The 13,075-nt window shown below is 43.5% G+C and overlaps 1 protein-coding gene and 1 long non-coding RNA gene across 2 annotated transcripts in view; one reads left to right on the top strand and one right to left on the bottom strand.

Moving 5' to 3' along the window:
* Positions 1-13,075, top strand: part of ppfibp2b (PPFIA binding protein 2b) — a 149,644-nt gene that overhangs the window by 67,835 nt on the left and 68,734 nt on the right. Inside the window, exons 7-8 of the mRNA XM_088997582.1 lie at positions 9,305-9,505; positions 10,084-10,176. Coding sequence (XP_088853708.1) covers positions 9,305-9,505; positions 10,084-10,176 — 294 coding nt within the window. The remainder of the gene's footprint in view (positions 1-9,304; positions 9,506-10,083; positions 10,177-13,075) is intronic.
* Positions 1-13,075, bottom strand: part of LOC148898386 (uncharacterized) — a 42,114-nt gene that overhangs the window by 10,686 nt on the left and 18,353 nt on the right. The window lies entirely within an intron of this gene.

The following is a 13,075-nucleotide window of genomic DNA, read 5'->3' as shown; positions in this document are numbered from 1 at the left end:
CAGAGACAAGAACATCTTGGACTTGTTTTATGCTAATCCTAAGGATGCAGCTTTGCTGCTGTGAAATTTAAATTTCTCCATTGCAAGACTAATAAAGGCAAATCCAATCCAAACCCTACCCCCTGTCCTACAGAGGCTGAAAAGGCTCTGTGGGACTGCTTTGGGTCAACCAGTTGGGAGCTCTTCACTGAGATTCATGGGGAGGACATTGATTCACTCACAAACACCATCACGGACTACATAAAATGTTGTGAACGAAACACCCTACACACCAGGACTGTGGATTACTCCCGACATAAAGGCCTTCCTGAAGGTGAAGAAAAGGGCTTTCGTGTCGGGGAACAGAGATGAGCTGAAGGCCATGCAGATCCAACTGAGAAGAAAAGATCAGAGAGGGGAAAAGGCCTACAGGATGAAAATGGAGGAGCAGCTGCAAGACAGAAATGTCACTTGCATCTGGTGGGCCCCGAAAAACATCTCAGGCCAAAACATCCCAATGACATTGAATGAGAAAGACAAGGACTGCTTAAACCGCTTTTGTTGGTTTCAAATTCTTGTTTCTCTTCTGGTTCGGTGTTCAACGAAGTTCTGTGATAAAAATATCATCGAGGACGATAGATGGTGAACAAAAATACTACTCTATTCTAGTGAGACAGAAAAAGCACTTCTCTCGTCGAAGCAGGAAGCGAGGAGCACACAGAGCAAAGAGCACAAAATAAGAGACAGAGCTCCCGCTCTGACTAGTTTTTTGAACGTCCACAGCAGCGATCTGTTGTCCAATCAGCTACGGACAACTCAGTGTTTGGAGAACATAGACTGAAACTTGATACTCGTTACATCCTGCTTTCGAAACTATTCAACTAATATCTTTATTATTCCATGTAGTCTAAAGAGACGCATGTAGTCTAAATTAAACATGCAATAACATAATATGTACTAAGCTAAACATGGAATAACATGTTTACTAATCTAAGCATGAAATAACATAATATGTTTACTAATGTGTATAAGCACTCTATCTGCTTTTTCAACTGGTTTTACAGACGTCTGTTGCCCCTGCCCCACCGTCAACACCACTTGCACCTGCACCCACTCTCACTGTGGACATCCCCTGTCCACCCCCACTCACGACCAGTTTTCAGCAACAAACAACTTCCCTCTCAACTGATGCAACACCCTTAACTGCCACTCTGCCTCCTGGTTCCTGCCTGTCTGTCAAAACAGGTCAGGGACCAACTGAGGAGGATGAAAGTGAAGAAGGCAGAAGGTGCAGACAACATCTGTTTCTGACTCCTCAGGACCTGCTACGAGCAGCTCTGTGTCATTGTCCAGCGCATGTTCAACCTGAGCCTGAAGCTGGGCAAATACCTCCACCTCTCTAGTTTCTTCCCCATCTGTTCCCTGCTCTCGCTGCAGATCACAATGTCATCTGCAAACATCGTGGTCCAAGGAGGTTCTTATCTAACATCGTCTGTCAGCATGTCATCACCATCATGAATAAGATGGAGCTCAGAGCTGACCCTTGGTTTAGTCCCACCTCCACCTTTAATTCCTCTGTCACACCGACAGCACACCTCACAACTGTCTTATAGTCATGATACATGTCAAATAAACAAACTATTTCTATTTTCTTAAGTTACTACACACGCAGAGAACACACCAATATGCGCACACACACACGCTCAAACACGCACACACACACATGCACACACACACACACACACACGCCTCCTTGGCAGTCCATCGGAATCGAAGATGATGTAGCTTCCTTCTCCTGTGGTGTATTGGACAGTGGTTATCGCTGCTGGCAACGATGCCACTGTAGGTGACTATGAAGCCCAATACTGGAGCTACAAATCCTGCCACATTCAGGACATGTGAGGCCCGGATCAAGTTGCTGAGGCGGCACTGGAACAGCACAAAGGTGACTTTGCTGGCGGCACACCATCCTCCACTAGGTGTGTTTTTATGTGTGCCACCCCTTCGTGGCATAAGGAACGCCAGAGTGGCCTCTTACTGTAGCTGCAGAAAACTCCAGACCACTGGGCTTGATGTTGCACCTCTTGAGAGTCTGTTTCATCTGGTCTTTGTATCGCAGCTTTGGACCACCAAGCTTCCTATTTATTGACAATAGTTGTCCATAAAGCACCTGTCGAGGCAAACGCCAGCCAGGCATCCGGTGACATGTCCAACCCACCGGAGTTGCCTTTTTGCTAGAAGACTGAGGTATATACTGTAAGTGTGCAGTCATTTTTTTTTTTTTTTTCATAAAAAAACTGTACATAGTGCAAGTATTAAAAAAAAAAAACATTGATAAATTTAAATGTATTGCATCAACATAAGGTGGCTGTGCTATTTACAGTACAAGAGTCCAGTTTTTTTTTCATTCACATGTGATTATTAAGAAGCCTGACAGCGTCCGTCTCCAGGGAGTCCAGTGAGCAGCCCAGTACAGAACTCGCCCTCTTGACAAGGCGCTCCAGTGTTTTTCTGTCCCAGTTGCTGATGCTGCCCGACCAGCAGACAGTTCCATAGTGGATGTCTGAAGCAACCACAGAGTCAGAGAAAGTCTTCAAGAGTGACCCCTGAACCCCAAAAGACTTAAGTGGTTGTTTTCGAACACACAAGTACGCAATCTGCGAAAAGCATTGGAGGCTTGATTGATGCGGGCCTCGGCGTAATCATCAATTTGACAGGAGGGTGTTATAATGCTGCCTCGGTAGGCTGAATTGCTGGACAACCTTGAGGGGTGTTCTACTGAGGGTGAACATGGGGTGTGGAAAGCTCTCTTTTGCCATGACCGAGTGATCGGTGGACGGCAGACATGGTATGACTTATGGAAGAGGAGTGAAGGTGCCATCAGGAACAAATTGAATATACTGTAATGGGCCAGTACACAACACTGCTTCACCCCGACATCCACAGGGTATGGGGATGATTGCTGGCCGCCAACAAGTACTGCATGCTGCTGTGGAACTGTTTCATAATGCCGAGAAATTTGGAAGGGATGCCAAATTTCTGCACTATGGTCCAAAGACTTTCACGGATAACTGTATCAAAGGCCTTGTTAAAGTTGATGAAGGTGATTTAGGGGTCCTTGTTTTGTTCCCTGCATTTCTCCGGAACTTGTCGGGCAGGAAAGATCATGTCCAGAGTGCTCTGGTGCTTTCTGAAACCGCATTGTTTCTCTGGGAGGATGTCTTTGGTAATGTGCAATGTAAGACGGAACAGCATTATTTTTGCAAGAATCTTGCCAGCAACAGAGAGCAGGGAGATGCCACGGCTGTTGCCAGCTGGAAGTCCATCAGGGCTAGGGCTTTTGTTGTTTTTAAGGCTCTGGATTGCAGAGAGGACCTCTGTGAACTGATGAGGTTCATCAAGGGAATCATCAACTGATGGAAGCTCTGGGGGGGGAGTCAAGGACAGATGGGTCTGAAGGGTTTACAGTGAGACCTCAACTTACGAACTTAATTGGTTCCCAGACAGAGTGTGTAAGGCGAAAAGTGTGTATCTCAAAAAAATATTTCCCATAGGAAACCATTAAAATGGGAATAATCCGTTCCCGGGTTTCCATAAAATATACTTTTCCACTAAATAAGCCTTAAAACTACTGTGTGTGTGTGTGTGTGTGTGTGTGTGCGTGTGTGCGTGTGTGTGCGTGCGTGTGTGTGTGTGTGTGTGTGTTTGTGTGTGTGTGTGTGTGTGTGTGTGCGTGCATGTGTGTGATGTACTCTGCATAAAAGTGCATAGCTTGATGACTTTCTCAGGAAGTCATGTCATGGCCCCCTGCGCAGCTACCTCGACAGCAGCTCCTAACCCTGTTTAAGTCCCTTTCTGCCCTACTATTTTGTTTATGTATTTGTCCGATTGTATTTTGTGTATTTTCCGTCCTGAAACCTACGGGGAGAAGATGGGCATTTTCATTCTGCTCATCTCCATTATTTTTTTGCTACTACTGTGAACAGGGAAACCACTCGCACACGGGATCCCATTGTTTTCAGTGGAGACCAGCTGCTAGCATGGCAAGCTAATAACGGGCTAGCAGCCGGCAACTAGACATCCCCGATGAGCTGAAGAGGAGAAAACGGGGGTTTCGGGCTGGGAAGACCGCCGCAGAAAGAGACAATACAGACATGTCCTCCCAACTGTCATTATGGGGAATGTAAGATTGCTTTCGAATAAGATGGACGAGCTAGCAGCGCTAGTGCAACATCAGGCAGAGTACAGTGAGGCCAGTTTGCTGCTCCTCACGGAAACATGGCTGTTGGTGATCACTCCAGACACACACGCTGAGTTGGAGGGTTTCCAACTCAGCGACAGAAATGCAGGGAGCGGTAAAAACAAAGGAGAGGGAATTGCTGTGTTTGTGAATGATACATGGTGCAATCCTGAGCACATAACGATCAAAAAGAAACTCTTCCCTTGGGACATTGGGCTGCTAGCCATTAAACTCTGGCTGCACTATCTTCCTCAGGAATTATCACACCTCATAACTGACGGCGTACATTCTCTCAATGGCAAATGGCGGCGTAGCGTCTGATGCCCTGATGACTGTCGTAAACAGGCTGCAAATCCAGTCCGCCAATGCCCTGCTCATCATTTCAAGGGACTTTAACCATGTCTCACTGGAGTCCTCCTTCCCATCCTTCACACAGTATGTAGCCTGTGCTACCAGAGACAAGAACATCTTGGACTTGTTTTATGCTAATCCTAAGGATGCAGCTTTGCTGCTGTGAAATTTAAATTTCTCCATTGCAAGACTAATAAAGGCAAATCCAATCCAAACCCTACCCCCTGTCCTACAGAGGCTGAAAAGGCTCTGTGGGACTGCTTTGGGTCAACCAGTTGGGAGCTCTTCACTGAGATTCATGGGGAGGACATTGATTCACTCACAAACACCATCACGGACTACATAAAATGTTGTGAACGAAACACCCTACACACCAGGACTGTGGATTACTCCCGACATAAAGGCCTTCCTGAAGGTGAAGAAAAGGGCTTTCGTGTCGGGGAACAGAGATGAGCTGAAGGCCATGCAGATCCAACTGAGAAGAAAAGATCAGAGAGGGGAAAAGGCCTACAGGATGAAAATGGAGGAGCAGCTGCAAGACAGAAATGTCACTTGCATCTGGTGGGCCCCGAAAAACATCTCAGGCCAAAACATCCCAATGACATTGAATGAGAAAGACAAGGACTGCTTAAACCGCTTTTGTTGGTTTCAAATTCTTGTTTCTCTTCTGGTTCGGTGTTCAACGAAGTTCTGTGATAAAAATATCATCGAGGACGATAGATGGTGAACAAAAATACTACTCTATTCTAGTGAGACAGAAAAAGCACTTCTCTCGTCGAAGCAGGAAGCGAGGAGCACACAGAGCAAAGAGCACAAAATAAGAGACAGAGCTCCCGCTCTGACTAGTTTTTTGAACGTCCACAGCAGCGATCTGTTGTCCAATCAGCTACGGACAACTCAGTGTTTGGAGAACATAGACTGAAACTTGATACTCGTTACATCCTGCTTTCGAAACTATTCAACTAATATCTTTATTATTCCATGTAGTCTAAAGAGACGCATGTAGTCTAAATTAAACATGCAATAACATAATATGTACTAAGCTAAACATGGAATAACATGTTTACTAATCTAAGCATGAAATAACATAATATGTTTACTAATGTGTATAAGCACTCTATCTGCTTTTTCAACTGGTTTTACAGACGTCTGTTGCCCCTGCCCCACCGTCAACACCACTTGCACCTGCACCCACTCTCACTGTGGACATCCCCTGTCCACCCCCACTCACGACCAGTTTTCAGCAACAAACAACTTCCCTCTCAACTGATGCAACACCCTTAACTGCCACTCTGCCTCCTGGTTCCTGCCTGTCTGTCAAAACAGGTCAGGGACCAACTGAGGAGGATGAAAGTGAAGAAGGCAGAAGGTGCAGACAACATCTGTTTCTGACTCCTCAGGACCTGCTACGAGCAGCTCTGTGTCATTGTCCAGCGCATGTTCAACCTGAGCCTGAAGCTGGGCAAATACCTCCACCTCTCTAGTTTCTTCCCCATCTGTTCCCTGCTCTCGCTGCAGATCACAATGTCATCTGCAAACATCGTGGTCCAAGGAGGTTCTTATCTAACATCGTCTGTCAGCATGTCATCACCATCATGAATAAGATGGAGCTCAGAGCTGACCCTTGGTTTAGTCCCACCTCCACCTTTAATTCCTCTGTCACACCGACAGCACACCTCACAACTGTCTTATAGTCATGATACATGTCTTGTACCGCTCTGACATACTTTTGTGTCACTCCAGACTTCCTCATGCAATACCACATGAATTCCTTGTGACCTTCTCTGCACTTCTCTATCAGCATTCTTAAAGCAACCACCGCATCTGGATTGGATTGGATTTGCCTTTACAGTAATGTCTCGTTATATCCTTGTGTGTCCTACATACTTGGCAATAAAGATGATTCTGATTCTGATTCTGATTCTGATTCTGATTAACAAAAAGCCGCCAAAAGAGGGCATCCAAGCGCCATATAAGAAACAGCTGGCCATATGAGCTCACTATTTTGTGCCTCTTTTTTGGGGGGTGAGAGATGTTCCCCCAATGTTGCCTCAAAATGGCACATATAATTCTTTAATCGATTGCAAACATGTATGCTTTCCTTTTCAGAACTACAGTGTATTTGAATCATATTCATTACTGGATGTGTAACAAGAAAGCATATTATCCGAATCTGAATCCGTTGTTTGGATTCACAAGGAATGCAAGACGTCTTGGCGTGAAGTATTTTTATTGGTGTTTTGCATTTGAATAAAAAGTGACATTGATTGTCCTTTAATACACAGTATGGAATGTTTGGTAATTTTCAAAATCACGCTTCAGCAGACAAAACAAGTAACATTGTTGCAAAAAAACGATTGCATTCATATACAGTACAGTGGGCATGGACATAACACAACAGGGAAACTGCAACGCTTACATCTTACTGGATTATGTATGCAATTTAAAAAAGTCATCAATCTTTTTCTGCTTCCCATTTTTACCTTTTAACACAATCTCATCTGCTACACACGAGCTAGCGTCTGAAAATGAAAATGGCTCTGCTACACGGGAGCTGGTCACGTAACAAACTCACGTGACCAAGTCACGTGAGCAAGTCGACTAATGGCGCGACCGGTGGCGTGTATCGATATAAACATAGCAAAATGGCCGGCGGGAGATGAAAAAGACCACCTTAGTAACCGGATTATCGTAAAAACCACGAATCGTACTAAACGGAACTAATTATACATAAAAAGACGAGAAATGTGCACAGGAAATGAAAATAGTGTATTAGTGTACAGTATTATCAATATAAACGGTATCGATATAACGAGACTTTACTATATTAGTCTCGCAGTGGAGACATGTACATTTCACAGCAGCAAATTTAAGTGATGAATGAAAGTAGAAAAACAAAATACATGCGCTGCTGGAAAGGCAGCCACTCTCGCGGCGCCGTCTTCAACTAAATAACAAATAATATGACAGCACAAAGACAATATGACAACACAAAGACACAGAGTCATTCATTTTTAAGCACTGTTGTAGCCTTTTTTGGCATGAAGCCATTCTGCTGCTCACAAATGTTCACTTCTGCTCTTCCTAGCTTCAACTACTCTTTCCCATAGTTTTATTGTATGGCTCATCAACTTTATTCCTCTGTAGTTACTACAACTCTGCGCATCTCCCTTGTTTTTAAAAATGGGCACCAGTACGCTTCGTCTCCATTCTTCAGGCATCTGCTCACCATCTTAGAGCCACTGCAACCTTTCCTAGTCACTTCCATGCCTCGATTGGTAAACCATCAGGCCAGAGTGCCTTTCCACCCTTCATCTTCTTCAGCCCCCTCCTCACTTCATCCATGTTTGCTACGTCTTGCTACACAACAGTCACATCTTCTACTCTTTGTTCCTTCTCATTTTCCTCATTCATCAATTCTTCAAAGTACTCTTTCCATCTTGCCATCACTCTACTGGCACCTGTTAATACATTGCAATTGCAATCATTAATCACCTTAACATGCTGCAGGTCCTTGCCATCTTTGTCTCACTGTCTCACCAGCCTGTAAAGATCAGTCTCTCCTTCTTTGCTATCCAGCCTAGCATACAAATCATCATTGACCTCTTGTTTGGCCTATGTCACTTTTACTTTAACTGTGCACTGCATCTCCTTGTACTGCTGTCTCCTCTCTTCTGTCCTCTCAGTGTCCCACTTCTTTGATAAGCTCTTTCTCTGTATACATTCCTGTACATTCCACCACCTTATCTACCTTTCTCCCCGAAGTGTGAAAAAAATCTGAATGCATGAAAGTCATTCCGTTTTTTGCTTTGCCCTACAATTAAGGTCGCGGTGTGTGCAGAAACCTATCCCAGCCTTCTTCAGGCACGAGGCGATGCGGTAGACACCTGAATTGCTTATCAGCCAATCACAGGGCACCATGGCCCCCCAATGACATTCATTACCCCTACTGCTTAGCCTGCAAATGGCAACAGCAACCAGCACACTTGTTTTACTCATGTGCTGTCATTCAGGAAGTATTTGTTATTGTGAACACATGGTTAGAAATGTCAGCCATAGTTTCAGATGCAGCACAAATGTTGCATTGCTTGGTATAAAATGGCTACAAACCCGACTTTTGCAGACAAGTAGTTAAGAATAAAAAAGCGTCAACACTGAAAGACAGAATAAAACTAATAAAGATGAAAGATGGGGGAAGCAAAGTAAAAGACATCATGGAAGAAATTGACGAAAGTGAAAATGAATGCTGAGCGTAAATGTTGCAATTTCCTGTTTATTTTTCCTTTCCACGCTGGCTATGTGAAGTGTCAGATAAATGTATACTCATACATGCACTATTGGAATACAAATTAAAAGTACACATGTTTCTTTGTGTGTGTTTGTGTTTATGTGTGCGATTAAATTTGCTCAAGTGAAAAGCCCCGTTGTCAAACATTTCTGTCTGCAAACATGATTTTGGTGTAGAGTTCCACTGCATTGAAAAAAGACGTTGTCAGTTCCAGACTAAACCCGTTCCAAATGTTATCATCGTTACAGCAGTTGTTTGAGTTTGTCGCAGGTCACCCACATATCCACATGTTGCTAGGATAACCCCCCAAAAAATCCATGCTTCAGTTTTTTTCAATGACCTCGCCGCTGACTGTTTTCATCTATATTTTTCTTCATCTCATCAATTTGCTGCTCCCCCACCACCCTTGACTTGCCTGCTACGCTTCATGGGCTGCTCCCTCCCAGTGCGTGGTAAATCTCATCAGCGAGCTCCAGGAGCAGATGTGCAGGTTTCACGAGGAAATCAGCACTCGCATTCAAGAGAAGCGGGCCCTCGAAAATGGTGATACCCAGCATGGAGAGCTAGGCCCCGAGCAGGCCCGCGCTCAGAGTCCAGTGCTCAGGCTGAGTGCAACAAACCTGAGCCTGTATGGACCTACCGCAAATGTAGGGACACTTCATGGATGACTGTGTCTATCTACTGAACCCCCACACCTTAAAATATTCTACAGCTTCACCTTTAACCAGAACACACTGCACCTGACATTTCCAGAAAATCAAACTAACAACCTTTGTTGTCACATGTGTTGTGTTCATTTCTGGATTTTGGGTCAATATGTACTCTGGTTCTTGCAGAAATGGTGTGGTTTTCAGAAAGAATGCGTTTCCATTCTATTCTTGGAGGTGATAGCTCATGGCTTCAGCAACTCCAAATCACTTACTCGGATTTGTGTTCCAGGTCACAGCAGTTTCTCTTCGCTTAAAACAACTGTGTAGCTTCACAATCTCTTCATATTTTGTGTATTGCTTGAATGATAGGATCTTTGTACTAACCATGTTCATGGAAAAGCACTTGTCCAAAGCACTTGTTCTCAAACTCGCCCTGGGGCGAGTTTGAGAACAGATTTACCCATCTAATGCAACTCTTGTAATCGCTATAGTGGTGAACTCATTTAAATGGCTCTTTTGAGTTCAGATTGTTTTAACTTAAAGCGTTTACCGGTACTTTTATTTATTCCCTGCAGGATTTATTGCAAGACGTAAAGCAGCTAAAGAATAAAGTGGAGGAGCTGGAAGCAGCGAAAAGACAGTACGAGAGTCAACTTCGAGTCACCAAGGTACAGTACATGCATTAAAAAAAAGCTGTTTCAATGCTTAAATAAGTGCATTTGAAACTATACAAACAATGTTATTATATGAGAAATCATGTCAACGGTATTCTGATGAATGTTCTGTTTATGGTATATGAATTTAGCAAGAAAATACACTTTTTTTTATCCATGTCCGGAGGTGATGGTGTTGCCACTTGCCAGCAACTGAAAATTAGGCTTCACGTGACTAGAATTCGTGGGGTCGATCTACGAGTTTCAAAGACACTTAACTCGATCACGGATTTGATGTGAAGTTGGAGCAATATACTTATTCAAACAGCTTGTATGTTTACAAATGTCTCCTCCCAAAGCGAAAATAAATTTCAAAAAGTCATTGACGTCCCCAAACTCTTTAAAAAATGTTGACAAGCATGAAATATAACGATGTAATGTGTACTTGTTTACAACATCTTGTTTTCTAAAACAAATGCATGAGCATCACTTGGCTTTTGCTAAAACTGTTGATTCAGCAGTCGTAAACAAGTCCACATACATCCTTACCAGCTACGCCAAGTTAACACCTGCTCCTTTTCAGCTCATAAAGAGGTACACTTCCTTCCGAAATGTCTCTTCATCCAAAGTATTTAAGTATTTCATTGCATTTCATTGCATTTCCCCTTGTTACAAAACAAATGTCAGGATATGAAAAGATAAAATAGAGTATGGGCTGCTACTCGCTGATCCTGGTTTGCTGAGTGCAGCATACAGTCAAACCTCAGTTTTTAAACATGTGTGTTCATCTGTGTAAGCTCTCAGTCGTACATGAGTGATCCATCAATGAAAAGGTTTCTTGAGCCGTCATCTGTACTTCTTTGAAGGTGTCGGATGTTTCGCTTGTTATCCTCAGCAAACTCGTTAGTTTGCTGAGGAAACCTTTTCATCAACGTGTGTTATTGCCCAAATCAAATTTGAACCCAAAAATTCAAAGTTTTTACACAGTTAAGGACTCAGTTATCATTTTTGTTCTATAGTCTTTGTTTTTTACATTGTGCAGGACATTCATTTATTGTGCAGTAATGTAACTGCACTGTGTTTGTTACATATTTTGAGATGAGATGAAATGAGATAACCTTTATTTGTCTCACACTGGATACATTTCTAATTAACTGCAAAGTTATGAAAGGATGAGAAAAAGAAAAAAATATACATACATACAAAAAATACATTTCATTTAGAAAATGTTGTCAGAATGTTTTTTTTTGGGGGGGGGGCAAAACACAGCAATGCATATGCCTCAGGGCGGGGGGGGGGGGTGTTCTCAAATATGTGCCATAAGCAGACTAAATCTTCTTTTCCTTTCGGCTTTTCCCTTCAGGGGTCGCCACAGCGAATCAATGTCCTCCATATATCCCGGTTTTGTGCATCCTCTTCTCTCACACCAGCTACCTTCATGTCCTCTTTGACCACATCCATAAACCTCCTCTTCGGTCTTCCTCTAGGTCTCCTGCCTGGTAGTTCAAGGCTCAGCATTCTTCTCCCGATATAGTCACTGTCTCTCCTCTGGACATGTCCAAACCATCTCAGTCTGGCCTCTCTGACTTTCTCTCCAAAGCCTCTAATATGAGTTGTCCCTCTAATGTACTCATTCCTGATCCTATCCAACCTAGTCACTCCCAAAGAAAACCTCAACATCTTCAGCTCTGCAACCTCCAGCTCTGCTTCCTGTCTTTTCTTCAGTGGCACTGTCTCCAGTCCAAACATCATGGCTGTTCTCACCACTGTTTTATACACTTTTCCTTTCATCCTAGCTGAAACCCTTCTATCACACATCACACCTGACATTTTTCTCCAGCCGATCCAGCCTGCCTGGACACGCTTCTTCACCTCTTTTCCACACTCTCCATTGCTCTGGACAGTTGACCCCAAGTACTTAAAATCCTCCACCTTCTTTATCTCTTCTCCCTGTAGCATCATTCTTGCACTTGGATCCCTCTCATTCACGCACATATATTCCGTCTTGCTGCAACTGATCTTCATTCCTCTCCTTTCCAGGGCATATCTCCACATCTCTAGTTTCTCCGCCATGTTCCCTGTTCTCGCTACAGATCACAATGTCATCTGCAAACATGATGGTCCAAGGAGATTCTTGTCTAACATCGTCTGTCAGCCTGTCCATCACCATAGCAAATAAGAAGGGTCTCAGAGCTGACCCCTGGTGGAGTCCCACCTCCACCTTGAATTCCTCCGTCACACCAACAGCACACCTCACAACTGTCCTACAGTCATGATACATGTCTTGCACCGCTCTGACATACTTTTCCGTCACTCCAGACTTCCTCATGCAATACCACAGCTCTTCTCTGGGCACCCTGTCATACGCTTTCTCCAGATCTACAAAGACACAATGCAATTCCTTTGTTCTTAAAAATGGGCACGAGTACACTTCGTCTCCATTCTTCAGGCATCTTCAGGCATAAGCAGACTAAATATATACTAATAAATAGACTAATAAAGGCAAATCCAAATCCAATATGATTGTGTGTCACAACATAGATATGACACTTGTTTGTGGAGAGTGGCCTTGATTCCTCCACGTTTTTGTTAATTTCGGATTGATGAAGATTTTGTCATAAAAATACAGTCTAGAGCAGGCATGGGCAAACTACGGCCCGTGGGCCACATACGGCCCGTTAGGCTTTTTAATCCGGCCCGCCGAACTTGCCCAAATTATAGTACAAACAGCGTGTAAAACTCATGACAAAAAGTTAGCGAACAACAGGGCAGATAACTGAAAAGTTGCCTGTCCCATTTTTCACAACTTGAAGCACAAAGAGACAACTAATCACATTAAAAAACATTGTAACAAAGTATAAAGTTTTTTTTTTAATCAAGAATGCACCTACTACAAATGCTACCTTGCTTAATT

The sequence above is a fragment of the Hippocampus bargibanti genome, linkage group LG05 (assembly GCF_051943395.1).
Source record: "Hippocampus bargibanti isolate YZ-2025 linkage group LG05, ASM5194339v1, whole genome shotgun sequence".
NCBI classification, from domain to species: Eukaryota; Metazoa; Chordata; class Actinopteri; order Syngnathiformes; family Syngnathidae; genus Hippocampus; species Hippocampus bargibanti.
The sequence above is the reverse complement of the archived record's forward strand: the minus strand, read 5'-3'. Positions and strand labels throughout refer to the sequence as shown.